Raw genomic sequence first — 20272 nt, 5'->3', positions numbered from 1 at the left:
TGCCTAAGAATCTATTGAACAATTCCAAAACGAATGCTACGAAATTGTTGCTTGTCTTTGGAATCATACCATGGTCATCATAGCTTAAATCTGGGTGATGAGGTGAATGTTAGAACATTCCAGCCTCATCGAATGGACAAATCAGCATAGGGTAAACTACGTGCGTCCAAGCATTGTCCTGTATGATACAGACACTGGGTACAGGTTATATTCCTAAAATGAACAGTAATAGTGCGCACTGATGGTTTTACTCGTAGGGTACAGTTTACCTTAGCACAGCCCTATCATAGTCTTGTACATGAGAACCGCTACATTCTTCACATTGCTGAAGTTCAGACCAATTTTCGATCTTCGTGGTGATACGTGATTACACCATTCGCTCAACTGGCGCTCCAAATAAATAATAAAAAGTAACATCCAACCTTTTATCCTTTAGGATGAATGATCTCTAATATGAAAAGAACTGGTGGAAAAGAGAATGCGGTAGCAAATGGGAAAACCACGAAGAAAAACAACGCACACAATATTCTCCACCACGAACTCACATGACCTGGAGTCAAAGCACGCACCTCTCGTACTTCAATGGAGCGCTCTACCACTGAGGCATTGTACCCCATAGGTTATCGCTCCTGTTTTGGCTTCTACAACCTGGTCGTTCTCTCATACAGCGTAAATGATGCTGCGTAAAAAGTCTTATGTTTTCCGCTCATAGCGCTCCAAGTGTGTTTATCACATTATCATAGCCATCTCTGCAGGTGAGAGAAATAATTTTGTTGAAAGAGCAAAAGTAAGTTAAACACCGATGTGATGTGGCTTGAACCTTATGAGTCAATATGTGGAACAGAAGAAAATTTCATAGTTCAGGCTGGGCAGAAATATTTTCCACTTCTTTTCTAGTTTCCACTTGAAAAATTATTCAACCTCAAAAAAACTTCGGAATTTTTAACTCAACTGACAGAGATAGATAGACATATATATATATATTGAGAGAGAGAGAGAGAGACACGGCGAGTTCAGATATCTTTCCTACTTCTACTATCGATATTCAAAAATTGTGTTTCGTTTTTTAAAAGACCTAAAAAGTCTGCCCTTAATTTATGGTTCTGAGTATCATTAGTTTAATTTAATAAACTTAAAGTTACACAAGAAGTCCATTGATGAAAATCTTAACTCTGACTCAGTACTCAGCTTCCTCGCAGCTACTTTTGGAAGAAGAGAACCAAGTTTGAGTCATTATTTTTGAACATTTGGTTGGTATCTAACATCTAATACACCTTTTATTTTTCTATTTGTTTCTTGACGTTTACTGTCCTTTTTCACCACCGAGGGTATATGAGACATGAACTTACTATTTAAGGTGGAATCTAAATTGCCGTAATGCGTTCAAGAATGCTCTTCTACCAGAAAGGGCTAATAAGCTTTTGTGTGGGATCACAGAAGGTAAATAAATAGAAATACATGAATAAATTATTACTATTACATAGGTTTACATTGAGAAGAAATAAAGCTTCCTTGTGGTTACAAGATTACTATATGCGCTTTGAGCGCCAGAGGAATCCCCGGAAGGAATTCATGCTTTTGGATTCATCATACCCTTGGCTGAAACGAACGTTAAAATCATCCAACCCAATAAGAACAAATAAGGTACAACACGAACATTGACACTTCGATTTTATAGATGAAAGCAGCACGTGTTGAATTTGTTTTAACGTTTAAACGATTGTGAAGGCCATAAAAGCTGAGAGAGAAGGATAACAGAAGGATAGATACACACAATGGTATCTTCTACGTATTATATTTTCTTTCAAACGTTCTCTTGGCCTTGTAAAAATTTAGCCTAGAAACTACTGATTTAAAAAGGGCGGTAATTACTACTAACCCTACAGATGCTTGCAGGTTCAAGGAGCATTGGAATTCTTGGAGGTTAGTTGAAACCTTTACTTACCATTGCTTTCTGCACTGGTGCAGTGAATGCTTCATCTGAGAAGAAATACAAAGATCCTGAGAATACAACTCGAGCATTGTTCCTAGCTTGTAATGCTGCGATCAGAAGAGTGTTCTTTCCAACTGCATGAGGATACTGAAAATAAACATCAAAGCATCACTGAGCGTAAATGCAAAGATAGAATTACTGCCATATAGATTTTTATTTTAAAAAGGCGAAAACAATGCTCCTTTTTCACAGCATATTGAAAACGAGAGTATTAACATCACCTAATCTGTTCAATAAAGGTATTTTTCTGTCGCTTAACTTCCCACATCGCAACGCTACCATGTACAAAAGAAACGTCTGAAGGGTTTAGATAAAATAAAAACACTTTCCGGAAGCAGAACAGACTAATGCAGCTGCAAATATAAATTCCATGCTTCTATACAAATGCTAATGAACTTTCAAGGTTACAATTCTTATATTGTACACTGAGAAATACATAAGCATGTATAATGATTAAAATGAGAGGAAGTAAGAGTACCAAAAATAAATAATAAAAATTTTAAAACAATCCTTTAAGATGGTGTTCAAGGATCACCAACTTTAATACTATAATTTACTATGAAAGTAACGTGGTACAAAATAAATAAGAATTACATTAAAATAAATACCAATGCAATTTTTTTTTCTGACGTCTGCAGGCTATGTATAAAAGAAAAAAAAGGAGGAAAGTACTACAGAACAAACATACTTTAAATTTTAAATCTACATATCGGATCGCACAATAATTTTAAATATATATCAACTGCGGACTACTCCATCGCGAAAAATGAATTTTTACAATGAACAGCAAACTGACTTTTTGCAACTTAATCTGAACTCGGGTTACATATATCAAATAGAAAAAAATGTAAGAAATTACGTATAACCAACTACAAAATTAAACACTACACGAATACTACGTATTGTTAATCACATGTGTAAATTTCTCCCTATTTCTAAAAGTATTTCAATAAGTAAATAAATAAAAATAATAACCAAAGAATGGCTGGAAACATTAAATACCTGGAGCTACAGTACCAAATAAGAACGACAAAATGAAAATGAAACGAAATTTGTACTTTCACGTCCTACAATTATGCCCTTTAGGTTAAAGCAGACAGATGGTACATGAAAGTGAATGATTATGAAGAAATTGTGAAATGATGGTGTGGGAGGTAATCGAAGAACCCTGATAATACTACGGACACGATGCCGTTTACCAAACTCACATGGCCTGGGATTGATTTTATTTTTATTTATACATACTTCTGTGCATTACCAGCTTTAAGTCTGTCACGTATAAGGGATGAAGTTCCTCCCCGAACACACTATCTGGGGAAGGAGAAAAGACGAAAGGAATAAGAAAATAAGGACGCCACTTGAGACTTATATGTTAGGTTCCACTTCGCATTTGTCTAGTGTAAATGAGGAAAACTTAGGGAAAACCTCCTCAGAATGGCTGGCTTGAAAAGTTGTCAACTTTTTGACCCAATATGGCCTGGGATCGAACCAGAATCCCTCGCACCAAAGGTGAGCGCTCTACCACTGAGCTACCATGTCCACTATATGATATTCGAAATGACTGACGAAAAGAATAAATAATTCCCTAACAACTGTAAGAACAATTCATACAGGTTTCGATATTAATATCTCGATATACTAGTTTCGGCAGCATAACAGCTGCTACTTTCTACTATGAGATAATAATTAATAAATGATAAAAGGTACGGTGAAATGAAGGAAAATTGCTCACTAACCTGCGAATGGAAATAGAAAATAGTACTATAGTTAGGGGCACAAGTTTTTTGCACTAAGAATTTGGAAATTTTGCGTTTCGTTTTTCATATTTCGCGTTTTGTTGCATTTTCTAAATAAAATCTCGCATTTTGTAGCTCTGTGGGAAAGAATTCTATAAAAATAAACCATTAATTACCTAAAAACAAAATACACTGAATATTTCACTTGACAATGTCAATTTCATTTATAGAAAATTATATTTTTCAAATCAAACTGAGGAAAATCAGTGATTAAAGTTATTATGAGTAGGAAAGTTTTGCTGTCTTCTGAAAATATAGGCACAAGTTGCATTTAAGCATTAAATATAAGCATGCTACATGTCACTTGTCATCAGTACACACTTGGAAAAAATCTCTCATAATTGGCATTGCTTGTTGGAAGCTATACATATGTAAGTGCATTTACAACAAACTTCAAACAATCATCACTCCGGAACTCCCCATCCAGTGCGATGGTGATAGCTAACAGACAACATGTTCCCTATAGTCGTGTCCTAATCACCCAAAATGCACAGTTCATGTCACATTCTACCGTTCCGTCAACAGAAAACTAGCGTTTCTAAAGTAATGAAAACGTATTTTTAAAATTTCGCGCAAAACCGTCAATTTTGCGTTTTATCGCGCAGTGGAAACCAATGAAAACACACATATCATAAAACGTCAAGAAACTAAAAATTACTTAATTCTGACGTATTTCGTTTTATCGCGCATTGAGAAAAAATCGTGACTCTAACTATAGTAAACAAAACTTCACTAATCACTAAAGTTCAACAAATAAGGACAAGGTATCTCTGTGCTGTTCTTTCCCAGACTTAGTTTGTTCTATGTACGAGATGTGTTAGAAAAGTAACGAGACTGGGAACACTGTGCACGAACCGACAACGTTGTTGCTTCCACTTTTACAAGGCAGTTAACCCTTGCTACTGATTAAATACAAGTTTGAACCTGAGCCAGTGACTACACGATTGTTCAGAGCGTCTGAAGTGAAGTTGTGTTTGTGAGGTACGTTACGAAAATGAGCCGTGGAAAATTTGAACAACGTCATGCCATCAAATTTTGTGTAAAGATTGGCGAATCCAATATTGTGAAGAGCTTATGGCGAACATTTCCTATCCAGGAAACATGCATCATTCAGAAGGCCAAGAACAAGTGGAAGACGAACCGGGAAGACCTTCAACCTCAAAAATAGATGACAAAGTGAGAAGACCTTCAACCCCAAAACCACGTAACAATCTGGAAAGCGTTAAGTCTCCTGTGACATCCAATCGTCGATTGACGCTAAGAATGATTAGTAAGAAATTAAATTTTAACGTATTTACCGTCTATCAAATGTTAACAAGGGATTTGGACATGACAAAAGTGTGCGACCACACACTTGGATGCTGCACCACGACAACGCACCACGTCATACGACAGTCTCCATCAATGAATTTTTGGTAGAAAAAAGAATTCCGGTGGTTCATCAGCCCCCTATTAAGTCGAATCTCAGTCTCTTGCTTAACAACCACTTAAAAAGGCCGTATTCGTTCTATATCGAATTCCTCTATCTCGGATTTAAGCTTTTAACAGACATTAATAAGTTCATCACACTTTATCTTCCGTGCTTTAATTCTGGTTCTTAATACTCTTTCTCTACTTTTTAGCCTATGATTAATGAGTTTGAAAGAAAGAGCTTGTTTAGTGTTAAGCACAAGAGTTACCATATTTGTTTACCGCTGCTAGGTTTTCACGTGATCCATTCCTTTTCAATGGCCTTCTAGAGGTACTTAGTTCTCTCTCATACATAACTATATAATTTTCAAACACTGATGAAATTTGAAACACTATTGTTTAGTAGTTGCCTGCTGCAAAATATACTGAGATGGCTACCAGTGTTTATTATGAGATTACCAGTGCCAAGACTTGCTTGCGAAACAGCCTTTAACCGTTCGCTCTCTGAATTTATATCATACGAGAATTCATGAAATTATACCTATCTTTTTTTCTGGATTATTTTGCACCGAGAAACATTACAATAGACCGTGAAACAAATTACATACTTGCTATTACAGAGCGCAGCATCTCTGCTATGGCAGTACGCTAGCGCCAGCCAGAAATCGTAACTACTAGCAGGGCAGACACGATGAAACGCGAAATGAACAGTATTTTTAATATATGTGGTTCTAGTATTTACTCTTATACTTTACACTTTGCTTAATTGATTTTCTCATAGATAAGACGCATACTAATCGACAGATCACATCGAGTTGAACAAAAGGAATATTTAAGTGCAAATTCTCATGCTTAATTTTTAAGAAAATGATGATAAAAAAATTTATGGAGGTAAAAAGTATTCTTCATGTGAGAAATAATTGACAGTTTTTATTATGCTGATACTCTTTTTTTTTTAAATTTATATATTGTATAATTAATATTTTTTGACAGTGTACGTACTTCTTTATTAAAATTAAATTAATTTGTGATAGTTTCCATAATGTAACGTTATTATTTTAAAAATTTGTAAACAATCACATACTTAGCCGATTTTTTTCATCCTAGAACGTCGGAAAACTAATTGTTGTAGATATGTTATATTCAAATTTCTATTTGTTTCTGTAATTTGTAAATTTCAAATGTAAATTTGTATTTTTGAAATATGTTAATACTGTTTACTTGAAACAATAAATGAAGGCGAGACAACTATTTTAAATTTGTAATATGTAACAATAAGATATTGTTATAATTTACCGTTTCATTTTTAATTTTTCTTAATATATATATATAATCACTATTATTATTATTATTCTCTTTCGTTTCTTCTTATTCCCGAAGTAGTTCAAGTGCTAGAACGTTGGCTTCGCATTCGGGAGGTCATGGGTTCGATTCCCGCTGCCGACCATCCTGACTAGAGTTTTCCAGGATTTTCCTCAGTCCTACAAGGTAAATGCCGGGTTGGTAACTATTAAACAGGCCTGGCCGACACCTTCCCAAATCCTTTCTATTGTTATTGTTGTTGTTAGATATCCAATATAAAATGGTCTCTGAGCTATATCTGGTAACTGTTAAATAAATAAATAACTAACAAATATCAATTAAATTAAAAATTATCCGAGATTTTTTATTCTGCAATTCGTTGTAACAATCTAACCCATAATTCATTTATTTTAAGTCCATTTGTCCAATTCATTAATATTTCTCTCTCAATCCTTCGCGCTTCTTTCCAGTTTCTTATTAATGTTCTGTTCTCTTTCTCTAAACCTTGTACCCCTTCCCACTCGATATCATGTCCTGTTTCTTTTACATGTTTATATATCGCGTTATTCTCTCTTTTACGTCTCACGTCATTCTTATTTTACTCTTTCTTTAAGCTTTTTTCATGTTTCTCCAATATATATATATATATCACATTTCTTACATTTCACTTCATGTATTAATAAAACAGTTATAATATAAAATTTTAAAATGAAACGGTAAATTTAAAATTATATAGAAAAACAACAATTATAAATGTAAATTTATAACAATAATATAATATTATGATGCACATATGACAATTAACGTCTGAGGAAGATAACGTTACGTTATGGAAATTGTTACGAATTAATTGAATTTTAATAAAGTACAGAATTCAAACAGTGACGTACATACTACTTGTAATAAGACGAACGCATTGAATTCAACCCTTTTCTTCTACTTTCGTGAACGTGCGACACCATTAATCACATTTTCACCGGATAAAAAACGAATACTGCCAATAGGTTGTGTTGCCAAAAAAAAAAAAAAAAGTTACATTTCACTATCGAACAAACGAAAATTCTTTTCTCTTGCCATTTACCTGTTACAGTAAGCGCAATTGTATACTTAAGTATAAACAAGAGACCAAAGAAAACATATATATTCACTTAAATTATTCACATACACTTAAGTAATGACTCTGAAAACAAAGACCATACCTCTTTGATTGGCTGGTCTGGAATGTAGGAATACGCAGAGCTCTCTGCGGTCAGTAACTGTAAAACCAATGGATTGTCGCTGTCCCCTACGAGACCCGTTCCCTGATACAACAATGGTGGGATGTTCTTAGAACCAACGATCACTGGAGCATCAATCAAATTAGACGGCTCAGCAACAATAAGCGTATGCTTTCCATCATCGTTGATATCGTAATTGAGATGATCTATCACAGCTGCTCCTTCTTCGTCTACTTCGAAACCACATTCAGAGGCCAATTCCCTCATCACATCCCCGGACATCGAGCTGCCAGCAACAAGAACGTTACCTGAAAAGGTAACAGATATTTCATGAGAAACATTATATATACTACAAGAGTAGATCCAAGAGGAGGGCTATAGGGGCTATAGCCCTCTCCCTTTTGACGCCCAGGTATACACTGGATAAAATGGGCTTCAATCCTACTTTATTTACATTGAATGAAGCGGCAAACTATAGTTTAGCCCCTCCCTTGATTATATCCTGGATCCGCTGTTGTCTACATACATAAGCCCTTAGTCAATACTATCACAGTCCCTACAGAAATTAATAACTCTTGCTTATGTTATGCTCACTAAATTATCAGAAACCACGAACATTTTCTCAGCCAGCTCTAAATCATACACCGAAATTCCTCCCCCTCTACAAAATCTTTACATTCTCATTGCAAGGATTGGTTTCTTCAAACATTTCGTGCTTGCACTCAAGTGTAAAACTTGTCTTACATTCGAAATCAACTTAACTTTCCAACATTCCATCATATACATACCACATACTTTACACCACTTCCAAAAAGAGATTCTTTCAGCCTCGTTCACATCCACTCACTGTCCAACCTTCTACGCGGACACAACTCTAACCTCTCTTTCGATCCACATCAACGATTATCGACACCTGCACTGCCCAAATTCTCCACGTAACAGTCGCAGTGTCTACAGCCTATCAAACCAGTAGGCTACCTATGACTGGATCTTCCGCGTAACTGAACTGGAAATCCTTTCCCCAGACTTTGCTATGTCTCTCAAAACGACATTTACATTACCACCTTATCAGCGGGCCAGAACACTAGTCTTAATTCCTGTCAATTGGTACAGTAAGTTCGTTTCCCATATATCTGTTTTAGCTTTACCAATTTAGCTTTTATTTTTACTATCATTTTCTTACTATATTATCTCTTATTGTTTCATTCTTTTTATTCGTAAATTCTAAAGGAAAAAAATTACAAATAATTTAAACCTAAACAAGTCCAAGCAGACTACAACAAAGTTGTAGTTTAAGTAGCTGCTAGTGCTGCATTTGTCAAAAATGAAGTAAAATAGTTAAATAAAATAAAATAGTTAAATTAAATAAAACAGATAGACTACTTAAAAAACATTCCTCTTGTTTCGGAACTGGTGCGAAAATTTTTTTCGGAAGACACCATGGAAGGACACTGCATCGAAGTTCTGACTTTCCGTCAATGACTACAGATGATACGTACACAGTGAAATGTCTTGAGACATTAATTTGACATTTATAGATTTCTCCTTTTAAATGCTAATTGGTTTACTGCACGATTTCATAGCTAACCAGGAACTTTCGTTTCTTAATCATATTAAGTAACATCTTACTGAATCTCAATACTGATGTTCTGAGTCACTTCCATGAAAATTATTACTTTGTCATACAAAATGAGGAGTATCACTAACGAATATCACTGGCGTATATACAAAGCTACAATGCATCCATCAGCAGTGTGCTATAGTAAAATCTGAAAAAAAATAAAACCAATGCAACTTTCATTTAACATAAGACATCGACGAAAAGAACCGATTTTTTCACACACCATATTCTGTATCGATGATATTCAGAATGAAAAATGTACAAGTACATTAGGAGTCGAACACGGGTACCGCTCAATCATTACGCTACCCAGTCTTTCTATGCCAGTAACATTTTTACTTTTAGAGGTCGCTGCTCAACCATTGGTAATCATGTGGTCTGAATTAAGACACAAATCCCTTATCTGTCGCTACGCTATCTTATCAATACGTTGGGTTTCTACATAAGAAACTCAAGGAAGCACAAATGGCAGGGGAGTCATACGCAATAAGTTACTCACCGTTACCCAGAGAGGCACAATGACTTGCCATCGTCTCACGGTTCCAATGGTTCACGGCATCGTCGAATCCCTATCATCAATAATCATACTAACCTACACTGACGGAACTTCATTACACATCAATATTCTTAACCGACTGCCTCAGTTTCCTTAAATTCCTAAACATTGCCCTGATTCTCAAGTGTCAAGCACAAGCCAACCAGCTCAGTTTCTCTTAATTAAAAATAACTTAGCATCTGAAAATAGCCACCATACTCAAAAAAGAGCACTTTCATAGGTGCCCACATGGTCCCATCATACGCCAACCTATTCATGGGGCGCCTAGAACAACAAACATTCCTCTCAACATCACTCAAATCTTTATAGTATTTCGATTCTTACATACGCTTTTCCTAACATAAACCTACGGTCAACCAACATTGGTACTATTTCTACAATTCATACACAAATCGAGTACTGCATGTAACATTTAGGTGTTAACAACAGACGAGAATCACCTTGCACTTCTTCTTTTATCTACTTTCGCAGGGAAAGACCGTGACTAATATATATTTAACACTTACAGCATTTGGAACTTTCGTGTTCTTGAAGAATTATTTCCTTCAGATTTCCGTCTATTTTTCCATAAATGACTCTTATTTAGAAGACAGTGTACAAATATTTGAATCATACAGCTGTTATTCGCTTTTGAATCACACGGCAACTTCTTTACGGCCACAAAGTATGAAAATGACTTCTTTCTGTGCAAGCTCATGCGGTTTTGATTTCATGTTGAGCTAAAGGTCCACGTCTCATACAGCTTCAGTGCTAAAAAGGAGACGTCTAACTCTAAAACAATTAACCAAGAAAATGATTTCTCGAACTCAACTTTTGCTGCGGGTTGTGTTTGATGTATAGATTAAAAGCCATTTTAAACTGAGAATATTAGGGGGAAAAAAAAGAAAAGAAAAAGAAATTGGCCAAGATACAATTTCAGCATTATTCTTTTGCGACTCAGCAATAACTACAAAACATGAATAAGATGAGCGACAGTGAATTTCGAACACTGGGATTACGGTAGCTCAGTATTCCTAAACTTAATTAATTTATTATAACCTTCTTCCTAACCTAATTTCTTTAAATCCTCGTATACCATTATATATAATAATTAAATCGGGAGAGCTCACTTCTGTCGCGTGTGGTCCTTGATTCGATGCTGTGGTGGAAAAACACCGTGTGAATAAGTTTTCTCGGGGTTCTCTCGTTTCCTTTCACTATCGTTATTCCATCATTACAATTCATTCTATCACATCACAGTCTTCGTTAGCCTCGGTGCATCATCGCGGTACATTAAACTAAATAATAATAATAATAATAATAATAATAATAATCGAACCCAAACCACTTGATTGTGAAAGAGTAAGTTCAACATTTCTTTAGCTCATTCAGTACATATATATATAGAGAGAGAGTTTTATAAGTTTTTGTTTCATAAAACGTTTATCCAATGTTGCATTTTTTCGTTGGTCGTACTTAGAAAACCAAAAATTGAAGTGCAGCAATAGCATTTGGACTTTATACAAAAGCTGTACCTCATTGGTTGGACGTCATTTCCCAGACGTTGAAATGGGAGTACGTAGCTGTCGAATGGGCACCCCAGCCACCTCATGTTAATCCCATGAAGAGCTCTCTTGTGGCTATATGGTTAGCTTACGCACGCCTTTGGCGTAGGAGACTTGGGTTTGACAGCTAGTGGAACACCTCATATTGTTCGGATCCCACGATACGCTGTACGTTTCCTATAGCCTGACTGTTGAAAGGATATTGCACTTCAATTCAACCTATCAATCAACATAATGAAATTTGTGATCTGAGCCATCTCTGGGCGAGATTATGCTTTACAAATGGTTTGGTGAATTCCCCACAAGCTTAAAAAAAAAATTAAAAAATAAAATAAATAAATAAAAGCAACATAATGTAGCAATTGAGGAAGTACGTTAAGAGTGATAGCAGACACATGAAGGACATTTTGTATGGAGATTCACCAGGTCCCCAACTGGTTCCAGAGCTTATATTCCTACAGACTTACCTCCTCCATCAATAAATTCAGTGACGGCTTCAACGCTCAAAGCACCTCCAAATTCTTCAACTGATGGAGCAAATATAATTAGATGCTGATAAACAAATTCTCCATACTTGGACAAAACAAGACTTGGATCATCTGCAGATTTAAACGTCAACGTGTATCCTCTTTCTGGAATACAGAAAACCAGGAGATTGCAGAATGTATAATTGAATAATAATACACACATACATCATATTGTTGAGTTGTAATTCGTCAAATCGTTTCAGATGTTGGATCTTAGTAAATTTTAAGTTTATAAAGTATAGACTTACTAAGTAAGCTTAAACTATCTCAAATCATTTCACATCACTTCCTTTCCGCACCACCATTTCTCAGTGGAACATAGTTTGTATTCGTATTATTCATATAGACCTAACATATAAATTTAGTATGTGTGTGTGTGTTTGTGTTTATGAACACGATGGCTCAAGTGCGTAAGAAGTGTGGAAAGGGGGGCCCCTTAACAAGTCAGGTACGGGAATTTGTGTTTAATCTTAGGGAATATTTCGAAAAAGAACGTGACAACGACGGTCCTTTATTGCCATTAAATAAAGTGATTGAAAGAGTAGCTTCGGCTTTATACATTAGCCCTGCAACTGTAAAAATAGTCACAAAAGAGAAGTGTCCGAAAGATCTCGCTGACTCGACGGAAACTATTTATCCCAGGTAAAAAGAGTAATAGGCCATGTACAGTCACAAATTTGGATGATTTTGACATAGATTCTATTCGACGTCATATCCACGATTATTATAAGAGGTAAGAATACCAAACAAGATAAAAACTTTTGGTGTCTTTAAAGGAAAGTGGATTGTTCAAGGGAGGGAAAAGTAGTCTGAGCAAAATTTTGCACAACTTAGATTTCACTTGGAAAAAATTTTCTGAATGAACTGTTGAGGAAATAGTGTGGATTGATGAAACATGGGTGAATGCAGGACATGCTAGGTCTATGGGTTGGACAGAAAACTCAATTCGTGGTACTTCTAAAACCCCAATAGGAAAAGGCGGTCGTCTCATTCTTTTACATGCAGGGTCAATAAATGGGTTTGTTCCACATTGCATGCTTCTCTTCCAGTCGAATAAAACTGGACTACCACGAGGAAATGACATCCTAAAAATTTAAGTCGTGGTTTCAAGACTCTCTTCTCGTGAATATTCCCCCTCGCTCCACTATTGTTTTGGACAATGCATCGTTTCACAATACAAAGGTAAATAAAGCGTCTACCACATCTACAAGGAAAGAAGCGGTGTTAAAATGGCTTGAAGAAAATCGAATTCCTGGTTTTTGTTCTTAAATGAACAAAGCTGAATTACTTCAGATTGTTCGAAGTTACAGACACGGTAGGACGTTTTGAGATCGACGAATTAGCCAAGACAGCAGGACATAAAGTTATCAGGTTGCCCCCTTATCTTTGCCATTACAATCCAGTGGAGTTGATTTGGGCAAAATTAAAAGGTTACGTTGCGGAAAACAACAAGACATTCACCATGCAAAGTGTTCGCGGTTTAATATTGGAAGTGATTAAAGAAATTACTCCAGCAAAGTGGAAAAAAGTCGTGGATCATACTTGGCAAATAATTTTGAACTCCAAGGAGGAAGGTTTACTTGAAAGCACTGTAGAAGAATTGGTTATCTCGTTGCAAGACAGTGATAACAGCAGTGACGAAGACGCAACAGATGATGAAACTATGAGTGATAATTCAGAGACATCGTACGGAAGATCTGATGTACAAGCTTTGATGGACTACTGCGAAGTAGGATTTCTTCAGTAAATGGCATTAAACTGTCTACAATTGAATGCCATTCTATAATTTTCCAGTAAGTAGTTTTCAGTTTTTATTTTTTTAAGATATAACATTATGTGTTTAGAAGTAGTGATAAGTTTATTTATGATTTTGTAAACAATCTTAACACAATACTTTCTGATTGTTTCTTTTAACTTATACTTTCGTCAGTTATGATGTTAAACAACATTTTTACTGTAACACATAGGTGATTCTTCTCCCAAAAAAATCCCCTTGTTGTATTGATTTTTTTTTTTTTTTTTTTTTTTTTTTTTTTTTTTTAAGTTAGCTAGCTATGGTGTAGCTAGCACCCATTGCGAGAGATTTGATATTGTTATGGAGGAAAAAGAAATTTCTGTTGGGCAAAGAAATTCTATGGTTACAAAAGATAAATGTGGCAACCGCGCTAGATCTACGTGAGAGTTGTCAGAGCTCTTCTTAGCGCGGCCTCACTCTAGTACTAACAGTAAATATGTAAATATATTAGCAAAATTATTAGTATCATGTCTTACCTTTGATGGTACCAAAAGTATTCAGTAAAATTTGGTTTTCCACCAATAACAGTTTAGTTCAGTCATTTGTTGCTACTCTTCAAATAAGCCTTCAGTAGAATCAACACCAGCAATAGCGTAAAAATTCTTGTCAAAATTAAGAAGCTTAATGTTCGGAGCTCCGAAGACTAAGTAACGCTTACTATTTTAAGTGCTGAATTCAAACTTCAGTATTAATGGAAGTTCCGATGCACAGTAAAGCAAGCTGCATTTTCAGAGAAAACCCGTCGTGAAAGAAGTGTTCGGGAAATTCCCGCAATTGAACCCACAAAGCATCGGAAGTGAGTACTTCAACAAAAAATCTATTTACTTTACGCTGGGAGATATTTAATTTCATTTACGATATTTTGAAACATTTACTTTATAAAATATGAATTTTAGGCCTATCTTTGTTAATTGTTTTAAATTAATTTTCGGAAAAGAACCGTCTTGCAAATTACCCGTATTTAGAGATGCAAAAAAGCCGGCTTTTTTGAATCGATGGTTTTTTGCACATAAAAAGCCGGCTTTTTGGGAAAAAAACACGAGAATTTTGGAACTTTTGGCTTTTTTCATTTTCATGATTTTTCTATTTGAATAGCTTTCTTATAGTATACTCTAAAGTTAAATAAAATTTCATGACCTATATACCATATTTCGCTCTGGAATTCACCATCATGATGGATGGAGCACATGTTTTATGAATTAAAGTAAACATACAGTACATAGTATTTGAAGGAAATTGCAGTGGATATTTAACTTTATTTTAACTTCTGAGTAACCGACATTTTTTTCTTCTCTACGTCATTTCTTTTTCAGTCATCCGTGTTTCATTTCTTAAAGATTAGCAGGCCTACTCTAGCTCCTAGCACATAAGTTAAACTTATGTTTTTCAATATATCCGTCAGAGCATACGTTTGTCAGTATATCTATCAGAGCGTACTTCCACATTTTTGTTATACTGTAGCTGTGCAATGATTTAGCAATAATCTTTCGGATACAACCATGAATACAGTTTTATAGAAATAATCAGTAGCGGATTCAGAAAAGTATTTTGGGAGGTGTTTCTCTGCTTAATGTTTGTTTTTTCTAAAATTTCCTAATTTTTATTTGGGAGGAGCTTGAAGTTTATGAGTATAGGCATAACTAATATTTCGTTTTGTTTGTATCCAGCAATAATCTTCCGGATACAACCTTGAAGATCATTTTATACTGATAATTAGTGGCGGATTTAGAAAAGTATTTTGGGAGGGTTTTTTCATATTAATGTTTAGTTTTTCTAAAAATATCAAATTTTTATTTGAGGAGAGCTTTTCGATTCTTTTAGAAATTCCGTAATTTCGGGATACAGGATTCAATCTGTAAGACATCCCCACCCTAACCCCCTTCGCAAATCCGTCACTGCTGGTAATTAGTAATAACAACGATTTAAAAACGATAAAAGAAGTCGGCCAGGATTAACAGTACACGCACTATCTCTACATTCACGGATGGAATTTTAAAAAAAAGTTTTGTCAAAATGTTCGAATTCGGGGTTGAATCCTGGACTTCCCGATAGAAGTGCAAAAACTAACCACTCACTCATGGTTGTTGTGCAGTTGTGCTTAACTTAAATATATTCTCTCTATATATGGCTTATGGAATCCGAAGGTTCAATGCCGCGTTCACAAAAGCTCTCTACTGACATCTATCCTTAGCCAACTGGATCAAGTTTTTACTTTCTATTCCTATTTCTGCGAGGTCCATCTTACTGCCCTCCCATCTGCGCCTAGGTCTTTCTAATGCAAGTTTTCCGATTGAATTTCCAGTTAAAACTTTGAAAGCGTTCCTACCTTCTTTCATTCTGGCTACATGACCTACCCACCTGAGCCTCCTAGACTTGATGACCGTAACGATGTTTGGTAAACCGTATAAATTATGCAGTTCTTCGTTATGAAGTTTCCCCTCATTCCCGTTCCTCTTGTGTCCGAATATTCGTCTCAGGATTTTATTTTCAAATACTTTCAGTCTGCATTCTTCTCTCATCGCAAACGACCATGTTTCACTGCCATACAGAACAACAGGCATGATTATCGTTTTATATATTTTAAGCTTTAAATTCCTCGACAGAATTCGCGACGACAAAATACTTTGAACTGAATAACAACACGAATTTCCTGATTTCAGTCAACATTTAAGTTCTTTGTGGATATGATTTTGGTCTGGTAATATCGATCCTAGGTATTTGAAAGTATCCACTTTGTCGAAAGTATTGTTTGATATTTTAGCGCATCCACAATTTGCCGTATTACGATCCCGGTGAACTTCCATGTATTTAGTTTTCTCTGCATTTACTTCTAAACCCATGTCGCTGCAAGCGTTTAGTAAGGCCTATGCATTTCTTTCTATTGTTCTCCCATCATCCCCTATTAAATTTACATCATCAGCATACGCCATAGCCTGGTGAATACCATTCAGCTCTAGGGCCTGGTTGCTATCTTTAATTTTCCTTATAGCGTGCTCCGGAACAATGCTGAATGATAATGACGATAGTTCATCTCCTTGTTTCAAACCATTCTCGTCGACGTTGAAGCTCATGGATAAGAATTTTTCTACTCGGACTTTACTCTGGGATTCATTTAAACACATTTTAATTAATCTAACTAGCTTTTTCGGTTTTCCGAATTCTGTAAGAACGGTACAATACTTCCCCCCTATCCGAGTCGTAAACCTTTTTAAAATCAATAAACAGCTGATGTACTGGTAATATATTCCCATTTCTTTTCGAGTATTTATCGAATAGTAAATATATGGTCGATAGTCGATCGATTTCGTCTAAATCCACACTGATAATCACCAATAATTTCATCTGCGTATGGAATCAATCTTGTTAATATAATGTTAAGGGAAATGCCTCGCTAATTATTACAGTAAGTTTTGTCGCCTTTCTTGTGAATTGAAACAGTGATTGATTCTTTCCACTCTTCTTAAATGTATTCCTTTTTTTTTTTTTTAAACAAAAAAAGTTGAATTCCTGTCCTTAAAAATTCAGAAACCTTCAGGACTGGGTAAACTGTGATGGTGGTTATAAGCCTAGGAAACCACACGATAAGATGAACAGTCTATTACGCATATGATTCATGAACAGAAAATTCGGTACTTGCGCGATTCTAAACAAGCTTAAGGAACAGTCAGTGCAATATAGAATTCGAAATTTACCGATTTTGCAGATCCGAAGCACCTAATAGGTGGTAACAGATTATTACGTATGTGATCAATAATGAAAAATTTGTTCGAAATATCCATACAATGTATATGAAAGTTAAAACTTAAAGGTTTCAAGAATGTGCAGCACCATCCGAAGCCAAGCTCTTAATGTGCAGCCTTTAAGTTTATCATATAAATGTATTTCTCTCATGGTTTATTTTATTTTGTTTCAAAAGGAGGGGGTGTGATATTTTGAAGTAAAAATACTACATACAATTTTGCTAATTATCTGTGAATCATTTTTAAAAAATAAAAGTACTTACTTTTGTGTATAAGAGGTTAAAAAATTATTACATCTATTGGCTAATCCTTAGGAATTTATAATGTAAATTTGTTAAGATTTTTTTTAAAGAAATCTTTTCGAAATTCATGGTTTATTTTAGCTTTTTTATATTATTACTAGAGCAATCCAAAAGCATAAAAAGCATAATACCAATTTAGACATATGGTCGGTACCTTGAATATGGTTGTGGTTATTTACGGGTCCATAAGAAACTAATTTTAAAAGCATAATTTTAGAAAATAAAACATAAAGCATAATTTAAAATATATAGCACAATTCTTGGAAAATACTGTTTAACTGCAAGTTTAACACAAGCCTACTATATTATTTTTAAAACCAATATTTACAAAGCAAAATCATTGAGAACGTAACAATGCAACAATGAAAAGCTAATTTTTAATTCTGTAAACTTTTCGGTGTAATCCTCTGATGTGGAGGAAAAAAAAAAAAAAAAAGGAAATGAATAAAACTTTCCACCAACAACGAATAGTACACAAGAACTCCACTCTATATTGTTATGTGTATCTCTTGAACTTGAGCACTTTCTGTATTTTTTTGGTGATATCTTTTACTTTCACTTTTTGTATATACGATGCACCTCTAAGGCGCACACAAGTAAAACAAAAACTGACTCGAGTAAAGCATATCTCTTTACAATGCATTAAGTAGAAATTTCATTAAATATGAAATAAACTGGTTGCATAAAATATTAATAAATAGATCAAGATATTTAGAATATTTAATGTATAGTAAATATTTAACATTATACACCATTAATATAAAACAATGAATGAAATTAACATTAAAGCATAAAAAAGCATAATTTGGAAGAAAAATAAAGCATAATTACACAAAAAATAAAGCATAATGTGGGTTGCTCTAATTATTACCTACAACAACCACTAACTAAATGAGTTTTTGTGCTGTAGAGAAGCGAAACAAAGTCTGCTTTATCAATTTAAAGCACAATTTTGAAAAAAGCCCAAAATTTCCCAAGCAAAAGAGCGAAACAGAAAAAAACGAGTTTTTTTTCCCAAAAAAGCCGTTTTTTTTCCGAGCCCTTGCATCTCTACCCGTATGGGCCACTAAAATTAGTACAACACACATTGGGCCGCGGAGAACTATGCATCTGAATCAATTTTACACGAATCCCGAAGGAACACTTCGCGAATGTACCTTGTAAGTGTTATTATCTTGTTACTTATATCGAGTGTTAGATGTGAATTTATTTGTTATATTTATTGAGTATAAACCTTTAGTTTAGTTTATGGATATTGTTTGCACTTTAAGTAAAACACCCTATTAAGCATATTCGATGTAAAAACAGATCTTACTTTTACAATATAAATAAAGTTTGTTTTGTGTTCTGTATGCATTGACTTTGTTTAATTATTATTGGAATAATTATATTTTTAAAATTTGAGGAAATTAGTCAACAGTCCTGTTACCCTCAAGTGAACTTAGCTGGACCACATCATTTTCCGATTTTCCCCAATTTGAAACCAGTACACACGAAAATTTCTACGGTACAAACGCAGTAGAAAAGATTCGTACAGAAAAATCTTATGATTTGTAGAAATTCATCAGTAGTCCTGTTATGTTCACGTGAACTTAGCAGAACCACTTTATTTTTCGATTTTGAGACGATAGAAACGAAAATTTTTACGGTACAAACGATTCGTGCAGAAAAATCTTTAAATATGTAGAAATTTATCAGTGGTCCTGTTATGTTCACGTGAACTTAACAGGACCAATTTATTTTTCGACTTTTCGAATTTGAGACGATACAAACGAAAAATTTTACGGTACAACCCGACAGAAAAATCATCAAATTTGTAGAAATTTATCAGTGGTCCTGCTATGTTCACGTGAACTTAGCTGGACCACTTTATTTTTCGAATTTGAGACCCGGTACAAACGAAAATTTTTGCGGTACAAACCGATACAAACGCATGGTATGCAAATATTTATAATTTTCAAAAGTGGTCCTGCTAAGTTTACACTCGTCCAATTAGTCGCGGTTTCGAGTTCAAATGGAGGACAATTTCTCTCGGATGTAAGGCGAGAAACGGTTTGGATTCCGCTTTAAGCTTATGTGACCTCTTCCATCATAACCTGGTTGTTGCTTAATAACTCCAAGGCGAAACAAACTTATTTTTGTCCATATATGAAAAAATACATAGAGCAAATAATTTAACCAAAAGAACCTGGTTTAACCCCCCCGCCATTTTTTTTAAAAATTTTTTATTTTCAATAACAACCATGGATTTTGCCAACCCTGCAACCTTGACACACCAACGCTAAGCGAGTGTCTTAGCGAAAGGGAGTAGAATTTCTTCAGCCGATAGCAGCAGCGCTTCAAACGGAAGACAATGTGGTATATGTATAAAAAAGTTGTGCCACTACAGTGAAGCATTGAGAAATTTAATTTATACTGCTCTTCTACCGTGAATCAAACCTGGAACCATTTGAACGCGCTAGCGACTAA

General features: G+C 34.9%; 1 protein-coding gene and 1 non-coding gene across 2 annotated transcripts in view; both read right to left on the bottom strand.

Annotated features, from left to right (window-relative positions):
- The window catches only part of Ost48 (dolichyl-diphosphooligosaccharide--protein glycosyltransferase non-catalytic subunit Ost48), a 36567-nt gene that overhangs the window by 15791 nt on the left and 504 nt on the right, over window positions 1-20272 (bottom strand). The window contains exons 2-4 of the mRNA XM_081740237.1: window positions 11907-12071; window positions 7701-8026; window positions 1946-2080 (exon numbers count right to left, since the gene is read on the bottom strand). Of these exons, the coding sequence (XP_081596363.1) occupies window positions 1946-2080; window positions 7701-8026; window positions 11907-12071 (626 nt within the window). The remainder of the gene's footprint in view (window positions 1-1945; window positions 2081-7700; window positions 8027-11906; window positions 12072-20272) is intronic.
- On the bottom strand, window positions 3457-3532 carry TRNAQ-UUG (transfer RNA glutamine (anticodon UUG)). The gene has a single exon. It is a non-coding gene; the product is annotated as a tRNA-Gln (tRNA).

This window comes from Thermobia domestica, chromosome 15 (genome assembly GCF_964235325.1).
Source record: "Thermobia domestica chromosome 15, izTheDome1.hap1.1, whole genome shotgun sequence".
Classification (NCBI taxonomy): Eukaryota; Metazoa; Arthropoda; class Insecta; order Zygentoma; family Lepismatidae; genus Thermobia; species Thermobia domestica.
Note: the sequence above shows the minus strand (reverse complement) of the source record. Positions and strands in the feature narration are given on the sequence as shown.